The 24,064-nt window shown below is 43.0% G+C and overlaps 1 protein-coding gene across 2 annotated transcripts; it reads right to left on the bottom strand.

Moving 5' to 3' along the window:
- Nucleotides 1-573: 573 nt before the first annotated feature.
- timd4 (T cell immunoglobulin and mucin domain containing 4) lies at nucleotides 574-22,412 on the bottom strand. 2 transcript variants are annotated; one of them, XM_056285313.1, is made up of 8 exons: nucleotides 22,328-22,412; nucleotides 14,280-14,452; nucleotides 11,023-11,185; nucleotides 7,953-8,021; nucleotides 6,832-6,911; nucleotides 3,893-4,004; nucleotides 2,292-2,325; nucleotides 574-1,944 (listed from the first exon to the last, which is right to left on the bottom strand). In XM_056285313.1, exons 1-8 carry the CDS (start codon nucleotides 22,389-22,391, stop codon nucleotides 1,851-1,853), a joined length of 789 nt encoding a protein of 262 aa, XP_056141288.1. In that variant the 5' UTR covers nucleotides 22,392-22,412; the 3' UTR covers nucleotides 574-1,850. The 2 variants fall into 2 exon arrangements, with proteins under 2 accessions (XP_056141288.1, XP_056141289.1); XM_056285314.1 differs by lacking the exon at nucleotides 3,893-4,004 and having other exon boundaries at nucleotides 1,812-1,944.
- Between the last annotated feature and the right edge of the window lie 1,652 nt (nucleotides 22,413-24,064).

The following is a 24,064-nucleotide window of genomic DNA, read 5'->3' on the forward strand; positions in this document are numbered from 1 at the left end:
ACCCTGATACTCGCTTACAAAACAGCAACTGCCTTCCTGAGCCCCCTCATTCAGGTCTACACTTTCTCCTGCTCTCTATGCTCTGCCAATAAAAGGCGCCTTATACTTCCACCACAACAGAGCCCTAAGTCGCTAGCTAGATTTACCATACGAGTTACCATACTCTGTTCAATCGACAGAGTCCCCCTCAGTCTTTAAGAAAAGACTAAAGACCCAGCTCTTTCACGAACACCTCTGCACTTGATGGACTGAAGGGGAAAAAAAGAAAAGAAAAAAAATCTGCTTTTATGCACTCTTTGCATTACCTCTGCACTACCTGTTGGCACCTATGTCCTATCAGACTCAAACTTAGCTTTATGGCACTTAATCACGTTGTTCTCTCCTGCCTAGATCCTTGCTTGTGTTGTATCAGCCCTGAGATGTATGTCGCTTTGGATAAAAGCGTCTGCTAAATGTAATTATAAATTGTAATTGTAAAAGAGGGAGACAGCAGAAGGGAGGGAAAGAGGAGGTGAGTTAATGGATGTATAGACATGGCCAAACAATGTTGGTCACACAAACAAGGTTGGGCTAATCATTTTTTTATTCAACAGAACAGGTCAGGATTTTTTTGTTTTCAAAATCAAATATCACATTAGATCAAGTTATGACAGATAAAAAAACAACACAAATTCTTCAATATTTACACTAGCAGTCAAGCCTTTTGAACATTGGTTGGCTTTAGAGATTATACATAAGCAGAAAATTGACAGTTTTACTTCTTTTACACCTAGTAATGTCAATGGCTCTACTGTGTACATTGTTTAACATATTAACAATAGCTACTGTATGTATCCAAGGAAAATGGATAAGTAATTTTTACATGTCATTTTTTTTTTTTTTACCTGTAATGATGATAAGCATAACCAACTGGGTAATACTGCTTTAGCTGGTTGGTCGTACAATCGACAATAGCAGAAAATGGGTTGAACAGAGGTTTGTGATTTTTTTTTTTCTTTTGGCCTGTATGTCAATAACCACCTAAATGGATGGGCGTGAGGCCAGGAACCCACATTTATTATGCCCTATCCCGAGAAGACCCATCTGAGGAGGTTTGTGGTTGTGGTTTAATGCAGAACTAGTTTCATTAATAAATAAATTTAAAAAAAAACACCTCATGACTGCTGGGATAGGCTCCAGCAGCCCCGCGATCCCGAGCAGGATAAGCGGTTTGGGTAATTGATGGAAAGACCCCATGTTTAGATGTAAATACCTCGTTTAGAATCATGTAAATTAACCCAAGATGGTGTTCTTTGATGAAATCAACATGTTTCTATGTTCTGGTGTTCTACTGCATTAATTCCAAAGTGAGGCCTGGGGCTCCATCGGGGCCGTCTTTGGGGTTTTTGGGGTTCCCTGCAAACTTTAAATAAATGTTAGTCCAAAGAGACTATGTTCAATATTAGGAGTTAATCCACTACATTTACCAAAAAAAATAAAATAGCCCCATAGAGAGGAAGTGTTATAAGTATAGTACAAGTTAGTGTGAAAAGGGTACTTATAGTAAATTCATTACCTTTAGCTTAAACAGTATGCAAAATAATTTCTAAACCGACCCCAGATTTTGTGCTGTTCTACTGTGTCATAAAATCTGGATGGATTAATTCATATCAAACAGCTGAAATAACATGAAATATATGGATCTAAGTTCAAAATCTGATCTCACTGGGTTTTGTGGCCTGATGTGGCTCAGTTTTGGGGTTGCCGACATGAGCAATTTTGGGGAACGTCTGTTCTAGAAGAGGCAATTTTCAGCCTATTTCAATAAAGAATATTATAGAGCAAAGCTGAGTTTTTGAGAAGGACCGGGTTTAAATACTCTGGTCCAGAGTGTAGATGTTCTCCTCAACAGGTCTTTTCATTCGGATCTCATAGATGATATGTGCCGGCTCTTTGGATGAGAAACTGAAAAAGAAAACATTGAATAGTTTGTAGTTAATAGTCTGATGGGTGATAGCTTGGTAATACTTTAGCATTAATCAACCATCCCTGCCAAGTAAAAAGTCTTAATACATTAATATAAGAATAAAACAGAAGAATGATAATATTACAGTAATATTTTAGTTTTGGACAAAAAGGGGAAAAAACAGTTCTAATGTAATCTATGAGCAAATGGTTTTAGATTTTTGATTTAAAATGTTTTCTTCCTTCCTGTGGTTCAATACAGCCGCAGGTACAATTCGCATTTAAAATATTCTATTTTGCACCATTTTCATGCTAATGCAACAGGTCTACGTTATACTTATACTCACCAACCCGTCTTTAAAGCTCGTCGATGGAGTCCACCTGAGGAAGAAATAGATTTTTTTAAAAATCTTTTTAAGAGGATCACTTTAATTCTGTAGAAAGTTAAATTTGGCCAGGGTAAGTCCACACAATAGTATACACCTTTAACCAATGTTTTCATGCATGCTCAATAATCCAGTTAAGAAAATCAAAGAAGGTTGAATCAGTTCATCTGGACACCCCATTTATTGAGAGAAATGTTGCATCACTCATCTAAGGGACCTCTTCAGTCTCAAGTGACTGCCGGTATCCCCACCCTTATAAACAATACAGTGGCGTAATGACCGAATCCAATGATTGGTTTCATATGCAAATATGGGTGTGACCATTAACTAGAGTTTCACTGGTCATGTGTACTATTCACAGAGGATTGGGGAATGTTTGCAATCACAGCATTGTAAAATGGTGACAGATGTACTCTTAGCCCCCCCCCCCCCCAGTTCAGGGATGGTAGTTCCCTCTTCACATAGATGGCCTCTTTGACTCCCTGTTCAAACCAGCGTTCCTCCCTATGAAGGATGTGCACATCCTCATCCTTGAAAGAGTGGCCGCTGGCCTGTAGATGGTGTAGACTGTGGAGTCCTAGCCTGACGTGTTAGCTCTTCTGTGTTGTGCCATCCTCTTGGCCAGCGTCTGTTTGGTTTCCCCGATGTACAAGTCACGGCAATCCGCCTGGCACTTAGCAACGTACACTATATTGCTCTGTTTGTGCCAGGGGACCCGATCCTTGGGGTGGACCAACTTCTGGCACAGCGTGTTTTGGAGTTTGAAAGCAACTGAGATGCGGTGTTTGGAAAATACGCGTCTCAACTGTTCCGACACTCCCGCCACATACAGAATCACCACTGGTTTACACTTAGACAGCTGTTGTCCTTCTCCTCTCTTCGATCGGCTGGTGCACTGTTTGGGCGTCTTCCTGGCCTTGACAGACACCCAGTTAGGATAACCACACTTAACCAGGGCCTGTTTAATGTGGGATTTCTCCCCTTGCCCGGCCGCTGTGTCAGTGGGGATGTTGTCAGCTCGGTGGTACAGTGCCCAGATGACTTGTAGTTTGTGCTCCAGTGGATGATGAGAGTCAAACCTTAAGTACTGATCAGTTTAGAAGGAATAATCTAACGTCATTTTTGGCCAATTTTGACAGTCCTAGTGTGTGGAACAATGGAAAAACAGTGGAACAATCCAGAACAGTGATTTTAGAAACTTCAAATTTGGGTCAGTTGTCTCCTCTTTCTGGTCTGTACATGGCAGGTGTGCCGGTTGGCTTTGGGGAGTTGGATCCCGTGGCAGGATTTTTTTCTTTTTTTTTCTTTGCCTGTTTTGCTCCCATGAATAAGTAAGATCAGTGACACTGATGGAGGTGATGGAGTGAACTGCCAGGAACAGCATAGTAATGCCATGCTTTGAAACAGCACAGGCCAAGTTGTTATTTATAAGATAACAACTTGGCCTGATATTTGTAAGATAATACCACCATCCTAGATTAAACTGAACAGTTGATAAAAAAAGAAATCTACTGGTAACCAAGCTTTCGTTTTCTCTTTAATTGAATAAAGGAAATGTGTACGTTTGAAAGCCAAAAGGAGAAGAACACCGGCCAGCAGCATCAACACACTGAGGGAGAGAGAGAGAACTGGTACGTTGATCTGAAGCGATAGAGTGGGGCGAGAGTCCTCTACCTGAGAGAGAGAGAGAGAGAGAGAGAGAGAGAGAGAGCATAAAAGGAAAAGACAAACACAGGAAGGATGAGACATGCAGACAGAACAAGGGATGAGGAAACAAAGCAGAAGAACAAGATAAAGTAGAGAATGTGTTTTCTTCAGTACTTACCATACACTGTAAAAAGTCTTAATTCTTTGCATTTCCAGTTTCTTTTTAACCCCCCCCCCCTTTTTCTCTCCAATTGTATCCGGCCAATTACCCCACTCTTCCGAGCCGTCCTGGTCACTGCTCCACCCCCTCCGCCAATCTGGGGAGGGCTGCAGACTACCACATGCCTCTTCCAATACATGAGGAGTCACCAGCTGCTTCTTTTTACCTGACAGTGGGGAGTTTTGTCCAGGGCAGGGACGTAGTGTGTGGGACGATCACGCTATTCCCCCCAGTCTGCCCCCCCCCCGAACAGGCGCCCCGACTGACCAGAGGAGGTGCTAGTGCAGCGACCAGGACACATACCCACAGCCGGAATAGACCACCATGCTACCCAGATGCCCGCATTTCCAGACTTTTTATTGTTCCAGCTACTTTCAACATGTATTTTAGTCCGTCTTTCCTCAAAGAAAAAAAAAAACTTGCGGGCAACGATTCATTATGAACCAGTTTCTTATTACACCTGGTGACTCTGGTTCATTTTGAATGCTTCGCTGGAATCCAGAGTGTTCAAACAACAGCCACCTTGCCAGCATCTACATAGGGCTCAATAGATTAAAAATGGCGACCTTCAGGATTGCAACTTTATTAAGCTGTTTACACGGTCAAACTCAACACAGCCTTTACGCTGGAAAATGTGTACATGTGAATCAAAACAGAACTATGCAGAGTCAAAGTCCAACCCAAGCTTGTTATTTTCACAGTGCATTAACACATTCTCATCCCATGGCATCAAAAATCCACACGATTGACACAACTGACTAGGTACATTGCCAGGTACCCGTCATCGTCTGTGTAGAGAGACACTGGCTGTTCCGTAGACTCACATGTGAAACTTCCACCCTGATGTTGGAATATTAATTACACACAGGATAGGCGGTGGTTAGGGTCAGTTGGTGGTTAATCTGCTGCGTCTAGTAGGCTGAGTTCCCACTTGGTTGGTTTGAGCCTTTTAAGTGTCCCCCGACCTCGACTCGGCAGCTTTTAGGGCATATGTGAAAACACCCACTGAAGTCAGACCACGTCAGGAGATGGTCTGAGTTTGGTTGGTTTAAGGCTCCTTTCAAAGTCTGACTGGTTTCTGCATCGCATTTTGACTGTGCCGTTTTAGCCCTCGAGGCTCGTCCTACATGGATTATTACACAACGGGCCCTCGGGTGAATCATTTATTTTTTATTATTGTATTCATGCCAAGTCAGTTTGGATAGGTACTGAACGTTACCTTACAGCCGTGACTGGCATAAAAAATGAAAGGGTAGCAGGATGCGGGTATGTGTCCTGGTCGCTGCACTAGCGCCTCCTCTGGTCGGTTGGGGGCGCCTGCTCAGGAGGCAGGGGCAACTGGGGGGAGTAGCGTGATCCTCACATGCGCTACGTCCCCCTGGTGAAACTCCTCACTGTCAGGTGAAAAGAAGCGGCTGGCGACTCCACATGTATCGGAGGAGGCATGTGGTAGTCTGCAGCCCTCCCCGGATTGGCAGAGGGGGTGGAGCAGCGACCAGGACGGCTCGGAAGAGTGGGGTAATTAGCCAGGTACAATTGGAGAGAAAAAGGGGGAAAAAAATCCAAAAAACTAAAAATAGTGTGGACTGCGTTTTGCTGTCATTTATGGTCGTGTTAGTTTCTCGTCTCCTCTCCTCTGCTCTCTGTTTCTCCACGGGCGGGGCTCAGCAGGGTGGTGGAGGTTTGATGACATCTACACTAGTTACCTTACTGTACGTGCAAGAAAAGCTTCATGAGTAAAAAGACAACAAGAGTAATTTACTTTCTTTTTGCCCCCCCCCTTTTTCTCCCAAGTTGTACTTGGCCAATTACCCCACTCTTCCGAGTCATCCCGGTTGCTGCTCCACCCCCTCTGCTGATCCAGAAGGGCTGCAGACTACCACATGCCTCCTCCGATACATGTGGAGTCGCCAGCCGCTTCTTTTCACCTGACAGTGGGGAGTTTCGCCAGAGGGACGTAAGCGCGTGGGAGGATCACACTACGCCCCCCCCCCCCCGAACAGGCGCCCCGACCGACCAGAGGAAGTGCTAGTGCAGCACCCAGAACACACAATACATCTGGTTTCCCACCCGCGAACACGGCCAGTTGTGTCTTTAGGGATGCCTGACCAAGCCAGAGGTAAGACGGGGATTCGAACCGGAGATTCCCGTGGTGGTACCGAGATGCCTCAATAAGAGTACTTTATAAATGTAACCCGAGCAAAAGTTGGACAGCCTACAGATGATGAAAAATATTGAGATAAAGAGTGTGAATGGTGACACAATGAAATAAATGATAGAGCATAATATGAAACAGATGTTTTTCTATCGTCACATGGTATCTATCGTCATATCGCACAGCCCTACAGGGCTGAGTTCTTTGCTGCAGGTTCATTTTTTGATTCACTTAAAAAATAACTGAGTTTGGTTCCTGTTAAAAGAACTATATGGGAAAACACTCGGACAGACGCCGAGGTGTACCTTCCGTGTAATATATCAACACTTTGTCATCGGCGTCACTGTATGATGCCCTGGGAGGAGAATAAACTGTATATAAGTGTACAATGTACCATCTTGGTAAATTTTAGTCTCATTAAGCTTCTATCAGAGATAAAAGTCAATGGTTCATTCTCCCATTCATCCATAGAAACTCACAATGACTGTTCCAGAATGCAAGATGGTGGAATTCCTTCTGAGAGGGTCTAGGTGGGAGGAGAGGATGTTTTTCCATTGGTCTAGAAGGAGAAAAAAAAACCCATTTAACACATTCATTTGTTATTTGTTTTGGATTACCTTGTCTCATCTAAGACACACAAAAAAAGTGGACTAGTCTAGACTGACCCAGACCTGAGTAGACTAGATCAGTGAACTGGACTGGAGTAAAGCAGATTAGATTAGATTTAGTTACCCCCATTAAACATCTCAAATCAATCTGCACTTTTCGTCGTGTTATCCCACAATGATAACATAACTTTGATAAAAAAAAAAAACCCAGACAACCACATGGTCACTGTGATTGTTTATCTATCTCAGGCAAGTTTCAAGTCTGTAAAATTATTTTCATGCCATGCTGAAATAATGGAAACCAGTGACTGCCTGGAGGGAAGGAAAATGCATTAAGAAAATCTAAAACACTACCCTATGGTTTGGAAAATGGTTGGGGGTAATATTAAGTATACACAATTTGTAATAAATGGGCTGTAACCTGTAAAACATGTATGCTCCTTTAACATCGAAACAAATACTTGAATCTTTGTGTATCTCGGGTCATCCAAGTCGCCAACCAATCCAATCTCGATTTAGTTAGCAAATCAAGAACACATCCGGGCATTTGAACCATTTTTGGCTAAATGCAAACTTGCATTTTAGGATAGTACTTGGGTCAGGACAGATGACATTTCATGAGTTCACAAGGATGCACATACAGATATAAGTGCAATTATGGAGAAATGCCCCAAACGGTTCAGTCAATAATTACTTAGCAGAATTGACAACCATCAGTGTTTTTGGTCCCAGAGGACTGGTTTGAAAACCACTGCTATATGGTTCTGCTAAAGGACACTGACTAGGGTGAACACTTGCATTCAACCTTTCATTTTTGTGGTTCTGAGATGGGGTGTGTAACAGACATACTGCTTGGCCCAGCATGGAAACTCGAGCATGAGAGTAAAAGCTAACATTTACTGTGCTCATGTTTAGTCAATCACCTGCTCGATCAAATAGCTGTCGGGCCAGTAGTTAAGACAAGCCTGTGACGTTAAACACTGTAAACTTACTTGTGGATGCTAGCTGCTCTGTGACTGACTCGGACGTAGTAGTCGTTGGAGGAGGAGTGGTCACTGGTGCTAAAAAAGAGAGCTCTTAGTGAATATCAAATGACCTGTTTTCTTTTTATTTATGGTTAATGTTTCATTAACCTTGTTGAAAATTAAATTATATATAAATTGGCTGACCTCCTGCCTTGTGGGTACTCCCCTCGATAAAATACCAGAGTCACGTTCCATTTCAGAAAGTGCCACACAATGTGTCAGGAGGCACAAATTTACAAATGGCTAAATGCTAGCTAGCAATGTTAGGCGCTAGGTACATGGGAATGAAGCTGTAAATGTATTGAGCACTTAACAGGTGCTAAAAAATGTTAAATACAGCTTTAGTTGTATGTTTGTGATTGTGTATGCTCTCACGGATGTTCATTACAAGTTTGGATTCTTTTTAGGGGTCACTAATTTAGCCATGTGAACAGCAAGCTCATATGTGTTATGTTTTTGTACTGAAGTGCAACAGCTATATTACTAGATTTAGTGTTATATAACAAAGACCCCAACTAACATTTGCTAGTTGATTTTACTATTTCAATTTGAGTTTTTACTCATCCAGACCGACCCAGCCACTGAGGGTGCACAAGCCAGTGCATTCTTAGTGCCGGTCACAAGTCTGGTTAATGGGGTGGGTTGCATCAGGAAGGGCAACCGGGGTAAAATCTTTGCTAAATCAAATATGCGGATCATAAGTCAGTTTTCCATACCGGATCGGTTGAGGCCCGGGTTACCAACAACCGGCACCAGTACTGTTGGCTGGCAGTGTGCCGGTGGAAACTATGCTACTGTTGGACGAAGGAGAAGGAGAGGGGGAAGGCATGTCCAGAGGCAGCGGGAGAGGAGGAAGGGTGTGGGTGTGGAAGTGAGAGTCGGAACCTTGAATGTTGGCACTATGACTAGTAGAGGGAGAGAGCTAGCTGATATGATGGAAAGAAAAACGGTAGGTATTCTGTGTGCAAGAGACCAAGTGGAAGGGGAGTAAGGCCAGGAGCGTCGGAGGTGGGTTCAAATTCTTCTACCATGGTGCGAATGGGAGAAAAATAGGGTAGGGGTAATTCTGAAGGAAGAGTATGTCAAGAGTGTGTTGGAGATGAAGAGAGCGTTGGACAGACTGATGAGTATGAAGCTGGAAATCGAAGGTGTATTGATGAATGTTATCAGCGCATATGTCCTGCAAGTTGGGTGTGAGATGGACCAAGCTGGGAAGGATGTGCAACAGGTTAGGGTGATCAAGGATAGAGATGAAAATGTGCTGACAAGTGAGGAGAGAGTGTCGAGAAGGTGGATGGAGTACTTTGAGGGGCTGATAAATGAAGAAAATGAGAGAGAGAGAATGTTGGATGATGTGGGGCTAGTGAATCAGGAAGTGTGGTGGATTAGCAAGGAGGAAGCGAGGGCAGCTATGAAGAGGATGAAGAGTGGAAAGGCAGTTGGTGCTGATGACATAACTGTGGAGGCATGGAGATGTTTAGGAGAGATGGCAGTGGAGTTTTTAATTAGATTGTTTAACACAATCTTAGAAAGTGAGAGGATGCCTGAGGAGTGGAGAAGAAGTACACTGGTAGTGATTTTCAAGAATAAGGATGATGGGCAGAGCTGTAGCAACTGCAGAGGTATAAAGTTGATCAGCCACAGTATGAAGACATGTGAACGAGTAATAGAAGCTAGGTTAAGAAGAGAGGTGACGATCAGAGAGCAGCAGTATGGTTTCATGCCATGAAAGAGCACCACAGATGTGATGTTTGCTGTGAGAATGTTGATTGTGAAGTATAGAGAAGGACAGAAGAAGTTACATTGTGTCTTTGTGGATTTAGAGAAAGCATATGACAGGGTGCCGAGAGAGGAGGTGTGGTATTGTATAAGGAAGTCAGAAGTTGTGGAGAAGTATGTAGGAGTGGTGCAGGATATCTATGAGGGAAGTGTGACAATGGTGAGGTGTGCAGTTGGAATGACAGATGGGTTCAAGGTGGAGGTGGGATTACATCAAGGATCGGCTCTGAGCCCTTTCTTGTTTGAAATGGTGATGGACAGGTTGATGGACGAGATCAGGCAGGAGTCTCTGTGGACTGATATTTGCAGATGATATTGGGATCTCTAGCGAGAGTAGGTTGCAGGTGGAGGAGAGCTGGAGAGGTGGAGGTATGCACTGGAGAGAAGAGGAATGAAAGTCAGTAGGAGCAAGACGGAGTACATATGCGTGAATGAGAGGGAGGACAGTGGAATGGTGAGGATGCAAGGAGTAGAGGTGACAAAGGTGTATGTGTTTAAATACTTGGGGTCAACTGTCCAAAGTAGCAGGGAGCGCAGGAGAGGTGAAGAAGAGAGTGCAGGCAGGGTGGAGTGGGTGAAGAAGAGTATCAGGAGTGATTTGCGACAGAAGGGTACCAGGAAGAGTTAAAGGGAAGGTTTACAAAATGGTTATGAGACCAGCTATGTTATATGGTCTGGAGACAAAGCAAGAGAAGCAAGATTGAGATGGTTTGGACATGTGTGGAGGAGAGATGCTGGGTATACTGGAAGAAGGATGCTGAATATGGAGCTGCCAGGGAAGAGGAAAAGAGGAAGGCCGAAGAGGAGGTTTATGGATGTGGTGAGGGAGGACATGCAGGTGGCTGATGTGACAGAGGAAGATGCAGATAACAAGAATAGATGGAAATGGATGATCTGCTGCGGTGACCTCTAACGGGAACAGCCGAAAATAGTAGTAGTAGTAGAGTATTCTTTCTGACCACCTTGTATTGCACCACCTTCCATTATTTCCAAACAATTTCGGGTTTAGAATGTGACACCTGACTAACTTTCTTGTGTCTGATTGGTTGATGTTGAAACCCTGCCATAAGCCTGCTTTGTGATCAAGCTTGGCTAAATATAAATGTGATAACGTTTTCAGTGAGGAATGATGTTCAGCAAAATTGTCCCCCAATTATCTCCTTATATTTTGCTGTGCAACATCACTTTCAGAAAAGCGGTGTATGAAACGGTCAGTGTTGAAGGGACTCCTTCCATGTGCTGAGAAACAGCTGCCTACCTTTGACCACCCGGAGGTTCATTATCACCTTCTTGTCATTGAAGATCCCGTCGATGTCCACCCTGCAGCAGTACGGCCCGCTGTCTGTCCGCCTCACATTGTGGATGGCCAGGTCCATCTGTCCGTCCAAAACATCTCCGGTTAACCTGTACCGGTCCGCAACCTCAAAGCAAGGGAGGTAAAGTCCAAATATCATTTTCACTGATTATCATTTCATCCATTCATATAATTGTTTTTTTAAATATTCCAAATCATATTCAGGGGCTGCAGTTCATTACAGGACACACACAAGGGCATTTTCACATCTTAATGTTATTGTCTCAAATTCACCTATCTGCATGTGAACGATGGTTTAAATAATGCAGTCACTTATTTGACAAAGCTTAGAAAAAGAAACTAGCAAAAAAACAAAATCACCCTCCAAATCTATGTCATATTTTAAGTCACTTCTTAAAAATTATTTTGATATAGATTATTAAAGAGATAGTTCAATTCCTGGGGTTTTTAATATAGGTCCTTCCTACACAGAGTCAGACAAACCTGTGGAAACACTTTTATGTGGGTGCATGTAGCTTGATGGTATGTTGAATGGGGAGTTTAGCCTAGCTTAGCTTAATTGCTTAATTGCTGGATGTCTACCGGGGTTATTAGCGGCTCCACTCCGATGAAGGGAAATTCCTCTGAAGCTAATCATCAATACTTAATACAAGTTAGCCTAGCGTTAACAATTTTTCTTGCCCAAGTTTTTAACAAGGACATGTAAAATCTAAAAAAAAAGGTTATAGTTTTTTCTGTAATAGGCGTTTCATCTTCCACAGTGGACAGATGACAGATATGAGTATTACAGAAAAAATAATTTGAAACTAATCGAATTTTTACGATTTTTGATGTACTTGTGAAAGCAATAAAGAAAAATTGTGGGTGAGGTACAGTATAATGCACAGCTATTTGCAGTATTACTGTAGTTAGCTAGAGTTACTCTAGTTAGCTAGAGTATTGCTATTTTGTTGTAATAACATTTCACGTGATACTCCTTGTCTCAATCCACACACAAACACCGTACCGTCAAACTTGCTTCTCTTGCCTGTAGGATATTCTACCTTAACATTTCATGTTATAACCAATGTTTTTCTAATGAAAGCAAACCGAAGAGTTTGCTAATAAAACTGATTTTGAATCTATTTCTGGTTAATTCCAGCAGACTCTCAGCATACAGTATGTTGACGCTTTGCCTGGGCGTCGAGATTCAATGTGCAAGGTACCCTTTAGAGTTGGGTGATAATGTCAACATTTTCCTACCAGCCACTGTCAGCGAGTAGGGCTGGCAAAAGATTCTAACACTACCAATTTGCACGAGCATTAATGTGAAAATCTAATTTTACTGAAACATAATCTATGGGCTACTATTCTTCAATTAAACAAAATAAACCACCTTGAGATCTTTGATAAGCAAAAAGCTGTAAAAGACTGGCTGAACAGCTGTCCGACACAATTTGGGGAAAAAAACAACAAAGTCTGATGACGTCAGAGGGCCTTTGCTTGCAGCCTCCAAACGAACAAATAGGTGGGGATAACATAACTAGGCTATTAAATGATCAGGATGCACAACTGCACCTACAGTTTTTGGTCTAGTTCTCAAATGTTATGAACTGGCGATGCTTTTCAGCACCAACCGATTGGACAGCAACCACTAAAGACAGCTAATGCTGGGACCAGACTACACGATATTTTCGTCTTTCACGATGGTCACCATGGCAGATTAGGCAATCGTACAGCCATGAATTCTTGCTGCATCTTGGCCGGGAGACTGGCAACACTACATGTGTAACCTACAAAAAGACCCACTGGCCAATTGCCAGGGCGTCGGCCCCCTTTAGTCGAGCGGCTAGCGATGTCACCTCGTGGTGCAGTATGATCCGGATCGAATCCCGCAGCGGGCAGAAATATGCTCGGTTACATAAGTATGACCCTGACCAATCATTGTATGCTGCCTTTCACGAGCCTGCGCGAGTTCATAGATCATCGGGGAGGAGGGTCAAGTTGTCAATCATGGCTACAGAAACGCTATGTGATGCTGGCGGTCTTTTGTTCTGAGACAAAAAAGAAAAGAAAGAAAAACAATTGTGGAGGCTGTTGTGGTTAGTGCTACTGGGGAATGATAACCTAGCATAGCTTATCACCTACTCACCAGGTTGCTGAAGTGCCTCCGATGTTTCTCGCCAACATTTAACCTTTCTTTTTTAACTCTGTCATGGTCCTCCCTTGAGGAAGCGTCAAAAAGGCAGCGGTCTTGTTGTCACTCCTCAACGAACCTTTCCTCGATTTCCTCGTTCCGTCTTACAGCAGCAACAGCAGCATCGCTTTCTCTTTGCCATGTTTACATAAGTTCACCAGAGAATACTCTGTCATCCTACTGGTCAATGTCAAGGGACATGTTGTAGGAGATGGGCAGGAAGGTACAAAAAATTCGCACATGCTAGACTTTTCGTCAAGGTGTCGTGGGGCGTCCCAGATGCCACATCTCTGTTCTTCAGTTATGTCACACTACATGGGGTAAAGATGCCCATTCGTCGTTCCTGACATTCATAATCAAGCCTGATGCTGGAAATTTGTCAGTAACATCAAAATAGGGCTGAAATCGTGTAGTCTAATCCCAGCATTAATTGTAATTTAATTAGGGCAGTCCACTGCCCTCTTTTGTGAAAGATTCGTCGTAAATCAGTGCAACAAGAACGTGCATATGACCAACTACAACTGCCAGTTCCTATTCGTGCATGCTTTGAATTGTGGTTTACGGATTAACTATTTACCGAGTTGAATTCTCGAGGAGGCAGACCATTAAAATAGCAAAATAAAAGGACAAAAATTACACAACCCCCCCCCCCCCAATAAAAAACAAGAAATCAGCCAATCACCAATTTCCGATATATTCATCCAATCACCCAAGCCTAGTACCCTCCAGCATTTGTATGAGATTCAGCAGGTGTTCGATAGACTCAGATGTTAAACTTCAGGCCTGAATGTTAATAACATGCAGGTTTGGTAGTGGTCAAGTTTAGGGTTACGGTTAGGCAGTGGTTAAACTGGCATAGCTCGTACAGATGCAGAAGAGTACCTTGCACGTCATATATCAGCACTTTGGCAAAAGGCAAACGCGTTGATATAAATGCTAACCCTAAAAGTAAATGGGAAAAGATGAAAGCCTGCTGCCCTGTATGATACAGCCGGTAAAATAATCTCGAATTTGGTTATCTCACTTTGGAGATGACGCCATGCTCGTCCGTCTGCACCAGGATGTCACTGCACCAGAAGGTTCCACAGCCGCGGCCCCAACACACCCGGCTCAGGCCGAAGCGTTTGACAGAGTACTGACAGGACAATGAGGCCGTACTCCCCTCTGTCACTTTGAAGGGAGAAACCAACCAGCAGGCTGCAAACAAGGAGAGAGACAAGATTCAAACACCAATCCTTTAGATCCACGACATTCAAGCATGTGCTATGGCGTCAAGTTTATGAAGGTTTTCTTTCCAACTCAACACTACATCAGCTAATTTCAAGGCTTAACATACCTTCAACCAGGACTAGTTAATGAAAAGCCAGCTGGTGTCGTGTTGGGTTGGAATGAAGATCTGCATGCACATGACTGCCCATTGCACATGCTCAGATATCACTGTTACAGACTCTATTATTACCAGTACATAGGTCAGGAAATTTGAAAGTGTGTTTGTAGTGGTAACTGCTGGAAAAGCTTCCCTTCTAATATTAAATCTACTATGTTTACTTCAAGGTTAAAACAATCTTTTAAACCTTTTAGCATTTATTTTACTTTGTAGTATCATATCTGTCATATATTTTATTCATACATTCCGCTTCCCTGTTGTATTTGTATTAGTCAAGTCAAGTCAATTTTATTTGTATAGCCCAATATTACAAATTTGCCTCAAGGGGCTTTACAGCAACACAGCATCCTGTCCTTAGACGCTTGCATTGGATAAGGAACAACTCCCTAAAAAAAAAAACCCCAAACCTTTAACAGGGAGAAAAAAATAGGGAGAAACCGCAGGGAGAGCAACAGAGGAGGGATCTCTCTCCCAAGACAGACAACATGCAATGGATGTTGTGTTTACACAATTTACACAATACAACATTGAAAGAGGATAACAGAATTATAATGGAATTGTAAATTGTAAAATATATGAAGAATATGATGAGGAGGAGCAGTGTCCAAGCAGTGTCCAGACACCAACAGAACAGCCCAGGACCTGAGCCACGCGACCAGCATCACCATGTTAAAAAAAAAATGAGTCACACAACTTAGTGAGAGAAGGATATAACATTAAAACAGGATAACAACATTATATAGATTTATAAGATATATTAAAAAAAAAGTGGCTGATGGGGATGCCGAGCAGTGTCCAGGTGGCAACCCACGATCACCATGGAGACCTGGGAAGAGGACAGACTGTACGTGCACACAGGGGAGACTCACATCACACCATTCACATGCAGAAAAAGAGAAAGGAAAAGACATCATTCAGAGAGAGAGAGAAAACACGTGAGAGAAGAGAATAGTTTGCAATAGTCAGTAATCTATATACGCTATAATCTCGTCGGCAGAACAGTGCTTATTAAATTCATTGAGACAGAAACTGACCCGCCATGCAGTCCAGGTTGTGAAGCACTCAAAGGCAAATAATTGTAGGTTAAGGCAAAAAGATGAGTTTTAATTTGGATTTAAAGGACTCAACAGACTCTGATTGTCTGACAGCAGCACGCAGGTTATTGCACAAGAATGGGGCCCAATAGGAAAAAGGCCCTGCCACCAGCCAACTTCTTTTTAACTTTGGGTACACACAAGAGCCCTGTATGTTGAGAGCGAAGAGCTCGAGATGGAATGTACGGTTTAAGAAGATCAGACAGGTGAGATGGGGCAAGCCCATTTAGGATGTTATAATTCGGCAGAAGCACCTTGAAGTCTGATCTAACATGGATAGGAAGCCAATGAAGGGAGGCAAGAATTGGTGTAATATGGTCAAATTTCATAGTTTTAGTTAGGATTCTAGCTGCAGCCTTCTGAACCATCTGAAGACTTTTAGTACTAGCATGTGGAAGACCTGAAAACAGAACATTACAGTAATCAGGTCTGGAGGAAACAAATGCACAAATGCATGTATTAGAGTCTCTGCGACAGCCATGGACAGGAAAGACCGAATTTTAGCTATGTTACATAAGTGAAAAAAGGCAGTCGTCGTGATTTCTTTAATGTGCTTATCAAAGGAAAGGCTGGGATCAAACGTGACGTCAAGATTTTTGGCTGCCACACTTTGTGAAATTACAGCGTTGTCGATTGTTATTGTTACTTAGTGCCTGTGTAGCACGGTCAATGACCAGCATCTCAGTTTCATCTGAATTCAAAAGCAGAAAGTGTAGTGACATCCAATTTTTCACAGCAGCCAAGCAGGCCTCAAAATTACTCGATTAAGTATGATCATCAGCCCTTATAGGCACATACAGCTGAGCAGCATCAGCATAGCAATGGAAATTTATTCCATAACTGTGTATAATTTATCCAAGATGTGAAATATAAGAAAAGTAGAGGGCCAAGAACTGAGCTTTGAGGTACAGCATATTTAATATCAGAAAATTTTGATGTAATATTACTATAGCAGACACAATATGTTCTTCCACATGAGTAGGACTTAAGCCGAGAGCTAAGCCAGAGACACCAAAATTACAATTTATTCTGTCTAACAGTATACAGTGATCAATGGTGTCAAAGGCCGCACTGAGATCCAGTAGTAGAAGCACAGAAGTGGAATCAGAGTCCATAGCTAGTAAAAGATCGTTCACCACTCTGGTCAGAACAGTTTCAGTAGAGTGACAGACCTTGAAAGCCGATTGAAAAAGTTCATATAGATGGTTTTCTTCTGTATGGGTCGAAAGTTGTTGATACACAACTCTCTCTAGTACTTTAGAAAAGAATGGAAAATTATTAGTATTATTCAATTTTGTACAGCATCTTTGTACTTTTGACTCAGACAGTTTACTTACTTATATATCACTAAAACATTGAGTTGATTTATTAACTGGTCAATCGACAAAAAACTAATCGATTGTAATTTCAATAGTCAATCAATTGAGTTTTTTTATTAAGTTAAAAGACAAAAAAATTACAGGTTACAGCTTCACACATGCTAAGATTTACTTGCCTTAAGCAAGTTAAAATGAAAACTTTATATTTATTTTGGCTACTGGTCAGACTAAGTAAAACACTCAGCTATCTCAGGTTTTTGCTGACATTTTGACCCTGTCCCTGTCATTGTGTGGGGTTCCACTGTGTTTTAAGAAAACCACCATTGTGCCTGTACCTAAGAAAACGCCTGTCTCTTGCCTTAATGATTACTGACCTTTGTTATTATGAAGTGCCTGGAAAGATTGGTTGCATCATATATAAAATGTAACATTCCTGTTACCCTTGACTCATTACAGTTGCCTACTGTTCCAAAAGATCTGTAGAGGACGCTATCTCACTTGCTCTGCATACTGCTTTAGTACACCTTGAAAAGTAAGATACCTATGTCAGAATGTTGTTTATAGATTACAACTCTGCTTTTAATACAGCTGTACCATCCAAACTGGTGTTGAAACTCAGAGGTCTTGGTCTGGGCAACTTTATCTGTAATTGGCTATTTGATTTCCTGTCAGGCAGGCCCCAGACTGTGAGAATAGATAAAACATACCCATCTCCATTAGTTCTTAGGACCGGTGTACCTCAGGGCTGCTGTCTCAGACCCCTATTGTACAGTCTGTGTACACACGACTGTGTTGCCAAATATGAAAATAAAAGCATCATTAAATTCGCAGACGACACCTCAGTGATTGTACTAATAAGCGACAGTGATGAGGGAAGTAGAAAATTTAACCATATGGTGCCAAGATAACAACCTTTCTCTAAATGTCAGTAGACAAAAAAAAATCATTGTTGACTTTAAAAAGATCAGAGAAAACTGCTTTCCTATTTCCATCAATGGCTCATATGTTGAAATTGTGGACAGTTTTAGATTTCTCGGTTTACACATCACAGACGTCCTCAGATGGTCTCTCAACACCAATTGCATCCTGAAGAAGGCACAGCAGAGACTGTATTTTCTGAGGCATCTCGAGAGTTTTGGTACTCATACCAAAACTCTTGTGAACTTTTGTGGCAGCACCATGGATAGTGTGTTGACAGGTTGTATCACAGTGTGGTTTGGCAGTCTGACTGCTCAGGACTCCAGATTGCTGCAAAGGACTGTAAAGACTGCAGCAAAAATCACTGGCATGGAACTACCACAACTTCATAATATTTACACCACTCGCTGCAAAAGGAAAGCCCAAAACATCATTAAGCACACCAGCCACCCCACTCATGTTCTGTTCTCACCGCTTCCATCTAAAAAACATTACTGAAGCATCGAATCACACACCACCCGTCTCAGTAGTAGTTTCTTTCCACAGGCAGTCAGGTTGCTGAAGAGCTGATACACCCATATGCACCTTACATTGTTGTGTTACCATGTACTTTTCTGTATTGTGTATATAGCGGCATGGTGGCCCAGTGGTTAGCGCTGTTGCCGCACAGCAATAAGGTCCTGGGTTTGAACCCCAGGCCGTCCCAGTTCCTTTCTGTGTGGAGTTTGCATGTTCTCCCTGTGTCTGCGTGGGTTTCCTCCGGGTGCTCCGGTTTCCTCCCACCATCAAAAAAGACATGCTATTAGGGTTAATACTCCTGTCTGTGCCCCTGACCAAGCCAATAGGAAAAAATATCTGGAGTTGGTCCCCGGGTACTGCACGGCAGCTGCCCACGGCTCCAAGCTACACAACTAGGATGGGTAAAGTGCAGAGAGTACATTTCATGTGTATGTATGTATAAAATACCTAAAAGAGAGTATTCTATAATGTATGAATTCATACATCGTGTATGTAGGTCTGTGGTGTTTTTTTGTTTTGGGATGGTGTGTCCTTTTTGTTGTTTGTCCTTGTGTCCTTTGTGTTAAGGCAGAGAGACAGAGCACAATAGTTCATTGTATTCTAAATACATATGATAATAAAGTTGAACTTGAAGTTTTAAGACCTCCCCGTGGGAAGTTACAATGGGCATTTGTCATTTATCTTTGACTTCTAATAGATTAAGTGATTAAACCAATTAAGAAATAAATAAATAGATTAATCAATAATGAAAATAATCATTCGTTGCAGTAAAGTAATTGTTAGAATTAATATTCCTATTTTTATAGATTTATGTTTTAGGTCTTCAGACGAAACTGCCATCCAGATCAAGGTGGGTTTTTGTGTATCGCTCATGGAGACTTCAACGGGAATTATGAAAGTTTCATAAGTTCACCCAAGTGAAGGTGTAAACAGTCGTCGGCCAAATATAACCTATGTTACAATACCGTTTTACTAGCCTTAAAGGTCTTCATAAAGTTAAGGTTGGGTTATAATACCAAATGCAAGGGGTGGCGTGGTGGTCTATTCCGTTGCCTATCAACACGGGGATCGCCGGTTCGAATCCCCGCGTTACCTCCGGCTCGGTCGGGCGTCCCTACAGACACAATTGGCCGTGTCTGCCGGTGGGAAGCCTGATGTGGGTGTGTCTTGGTCGCTGCACGAGCGCCTCCTCTGGTTTGTCGGGCGCCTGTTCGGGGGGGAGGGGGACTGGGGGGGAATAGCGTGATCCTCCCACGCGCTACGTCCCCCTGGAGAAACTCCTCACTGTCAGGTGAAAAGCAGCGGCTGGCGACTCCACATGTGTTGGAGGAGGCATGTGGAGTAGTCTGTAGCCCTCCCGGATCGGCAGAGGGGGTGGATCAGTCACCGGGGTGGCTCGGAGAGCAGGGTAATTGGGTACAATTGGGGGAGAAAACGGCGGAAAACATCAACAGAAAGAAAAGCAATGCAATAAAGAGTGCTCTTAAAACCCCTGAAACCTGTGTTGGGCAGCCATGAACAGGAATTTCACACACGTTGAATCCAACGGCAGCAACACAAAACTGTTTGCCATCATGGGGAGAACATTCAACCACCACAATCTAGCTGTGACACCTTGTTTGTTTTGCCAAAATGTCTTCAGATCCAACCTGTCTCTCTAAAATTTGGATTTTTGCAAATAAACACCTGGGCCACTATTAGATCCTTTACAGTGTTTCTCAACCGGGGGTCGGCGGACCCCTAGTGGTCCGTGGTGTAATTGCAAGGGGTCTGTGAAAATAAAATATCTTTAAAAAAAGATCCTATGACATTTTTAGAAATAGGATTATTTTACTCAAATGTGACTGAGACCTTTATCTACCTAAACTATAAAGGGTAACATGACTTTTTTTCTCTAATTACATCTGTTTCACAAGTGTAATTTATTGTATTTTAATAAGAGATCTCGCTCCCGTTTGCATTGTTAAAAGTTACTGCATAAAAATCCTGTTGTTACATATATCTGAAAGTTACTGAATACATATTCTGTTTTGTTACCTATATCTGAAAGTTACTGAATACATATTCTGTTTTGTTACATCTATCTGAAAGTTACTGCATAAGAATTCTGTTTTGTTAACTATATCTAAATTACAACTGAAAGCTCTTATTTTTGCCCCAAAGAGTGAATAAATGCTATAATGCAATTTAAAATGCAGTTTCTACTGTTTCTATCAAATTGCAACCCCCCTCCCCCAAGATCAGGTGGAGGGGCCCTCAGGGTAGATCAAAAATACGCAGGGGGTCCAGGACCCCAAAAAGGTTGAGAACCACTGCTCTACAGTAATACCATGTGATCCTGCTGGACGCTTTTGGAGACCCAGAAAAGAAAAAAAAGAAAACAAGGAGAAAGCCAATCTGTGCTTTCCCTCTTTTTCTGCCGTGTTAAAAGCTTTGGAAAGGAAGAAAGGGAGTGAATATTTCACCCAAAGCTCAGTATATACCCACAACACAAGCTGCTGGGACGAAAATGGGAACGTGGTGGAAAGAACGGATGTAAACCGGATGTAGCTCTGTGGTCCGAGGCGCATACGCGCTGTGATGACGCGCTTGCTCATCGCGCATTATAGTTGGTTAGTCACTTGACGAGGAGGTGGGGATCAGCCAATCGGCGCCCTTGTTATTAGGTCAGACGACGAAGAAATCTCGCGAGGGTGCGATACGAGGGGCTGTCTATCAGGTTGCCGTCAGGAGTTGGAAAATTCGAGAAAAGACTTTACAAATGTCCTTTCAAGCCGGTTGTGGAGCGCTGCCCATCCTAAAGTGTGTGTGTGTGCAGCCAATCGTAAGTACACCATGCCACGTACTGTTTTAAGATATAGTCGCCCACGTTGATGCTATGCTGTTAGCCACGCCGATATTTACGGTATCACCATGCCAACTCACTAATTAGCTGGCGTCATTTAGTAGGGAAGAGCGGACGAAACGTCACACATGCGAACCCTAATGACAGACAGTTAAACTGTAACATGCGTGAGGCCGAGCCGAAACTATCGTATTGATATGTGCTAACTGCTACTGCGTCGCGGGAGGCTAGCTGTACTTAAGCGTGTAATCTGCTGTGCCTCAATACGCCACAACGTGGTGCTGTTGTCCAGTTAATGATGCGGTGCATATCGCGTTTCCTTGACTCTGATAATGGCCGTACATTACGGAGGGAATTTGTAGCAGTGGAGTATATTTAACTTTAAGAAATGTGTTAGTAATGTAGAAGTAACCATTTTATTGTTTCTCTCTTTGTAGAACCACACACACACACACGCACACACCAGTTGTTATCAATAAACATCTTTGTAGATAACATCCCTGCATTCTTGCCGATGCACCACAGCGGTCACGTATTCCTAACCAGATACAATTACAGTTCTAGTTAGCAAACCTTCATTAAACACACACACACACACACACGTCCCCGGCTATGAAGAGCGGAAATACAAGTCATTCACACATCAAGGCGAAGTGCTGGGCCGAGTAACTTGCTTTCAGTTAGCTCTACTAGACAGATAACGTGATGCTATGCAGATCTTCGTCAGGTTTGACCCGATCGGTGGTGATCAGCAAAGCCATCGTTTTTCTAGGACAGGACAGCTCATCGAATATGAGAAGCCTCTTGTTTAAAAACTGAGGTAGCTTAAGTAAACATCTGAACAATGCTGTATACCAAGAAACCCACTCAGCAAGGCTGAAATCTACCCTCACGTCTCACACTCACAAAAATGATTTGTCAAGAGTTAGTCGACTGGGTGAACTGAGTGAGTCTTAACCTCTGCTAATGTGTGTTAATAGTTTGTCTTGCCTGATAGAAGCAGGATGAAGGAGGTCCAGCGTGGTAGGTAGCAGCAAGCCGAGAGTTCAGCCATTCTAACTGTGTGTGTGTGTGTGTGTGTGTGTGTGTGTGTGTGTGTGTGTGTGTGTGTGTGTGTGTGTTTGTGTGTGTTTGTGTGTCTGTGTCTGTGTGTGTGTATTATCCATTCAAAGTGGGTGGGTGTTGGGGCGGCACAAGCCACTGTGACTGTGTCACTCGGCAGGGTGGCACTGAGGGAGGGGCGAGAAAGACAGAGAGAGAGCGAGAGAGAGAGAGAGACAGAATAAGTGTATGTGGGTTGAGCAATATGAAGAGAGAGAACATCTGACAGATTCTGTTTCTTTCAAAGAGAAAGAAGTGTGTGTGTGTGTGTGTGTGCGTGTGTGTGTGATTCCTAACAGAGACAAAGCTTCAGTGTCCGTATGAACAAACAAGGGAAGGTTTGTCTGGGTGGCCCTAACACAGTGCACATCTCTTCCTCTTACACCCCAAAACCAGTGCTCCCAGTGCTCCCGTCCCTTCAGACCAGTGTGTCTGCAGAACAGTCATAAACCCTCACAATTAAATTCTGAGTGGCTCAGGTCTTAGAGGTTTCTGAATGTTTATTCAATGCTTCTTTAATGTGAAATATTAAATATTTATTCTCAGAATAGTTCTTATGATAAGTAGCAAAGCAAAATGGTTTGACGTCAATAAAAAAACATCAACAATATTAAACATTATTATTATCATTATTTCCCCCCTTTTTCTCCCCGATTGTATCCGGCCAATTACCCCACTCTTCCGAGCCGTCCTGGTCGCTGCTCCACCCCCCTGCTGATCCGGGGAGGGCTGCAGACTACCACATGCCTCCTCCGATACATGTGGAGTTGCCAGCTGCTTCCTTTGACCTGACAGTGAGGAGTTTCACCAGGGGGATGTAGCGTGTGGGAGGATCACGCTATTCCCCCCAGTTCCCCCTCACCCCTGAACAGGTGCCCCGACCAACCGGAGGAGGCGCTAGTGCAGCGACCAGGACACATACCCACATCAGGCTTCCCACCCACAGACACGGCCAATTGTGTCTGTAGGGACGCCTGACCAAGCCGGAGGTAACACAGCCAACATTAACATTAATGATGAACTTACTATAATGTTAGTTAATTAACATTATTTTTGACACAAATGATGTTTCAGTGCAGCTTGAGGGAGCATCACCTAATTGGAGATCAGTAAGTTGGAGACGCGGAGAGCTTCTCCGACACCTGCCGAAAAACCTCAAATGAAAATGCGTCTATACACAGTTTACAGGTCATCTTACAGCTTCAGTATTATGTCGTCACTGACGTGATCCCTCTGAAGCCCCGTTGGCAGGATGAGGACGAGAATATTACAATTCAAAGCAACGATCTGGGGGAGTAGTTGTAAAGGAAGGGTGGTAGAAAAAATGAAAGGGAAAAAAATAGTTCAGAGGAAGGGCATACATGTGGCAAAGGTCAAAGGGCAGATTTGAAACCTTCACTTTTTTGCGTTAGCAGTCATGAATCCCTGACATGGAGTTTTGTGTATTACATGGTGACATATGCACAACCCAGCTGCCCCCCCCCGCCACACACACACACACACACACACACACACACACACACACACACACACACACACACACACACACACACACACACACACACACACACACACACACAGAGGCCTTCTGGTGTCAAGAAAATCAACAGCTTAATGAATGAAAGC

This window comes from Lampris incognitus, chromosome 8, assembly GCF_029633865.1.
Source record: "Lampris incognitus isolate fLamInc1 chromosome 8, fLamInc1.hap2, whole genome shotgun sequence".
NCBI classification, from domain to species: Eukaryota; Metazoa; Chordata; class Actinopteri; order Lampriformes; family Lampridae; genus Lampris; species Lampris incognitus.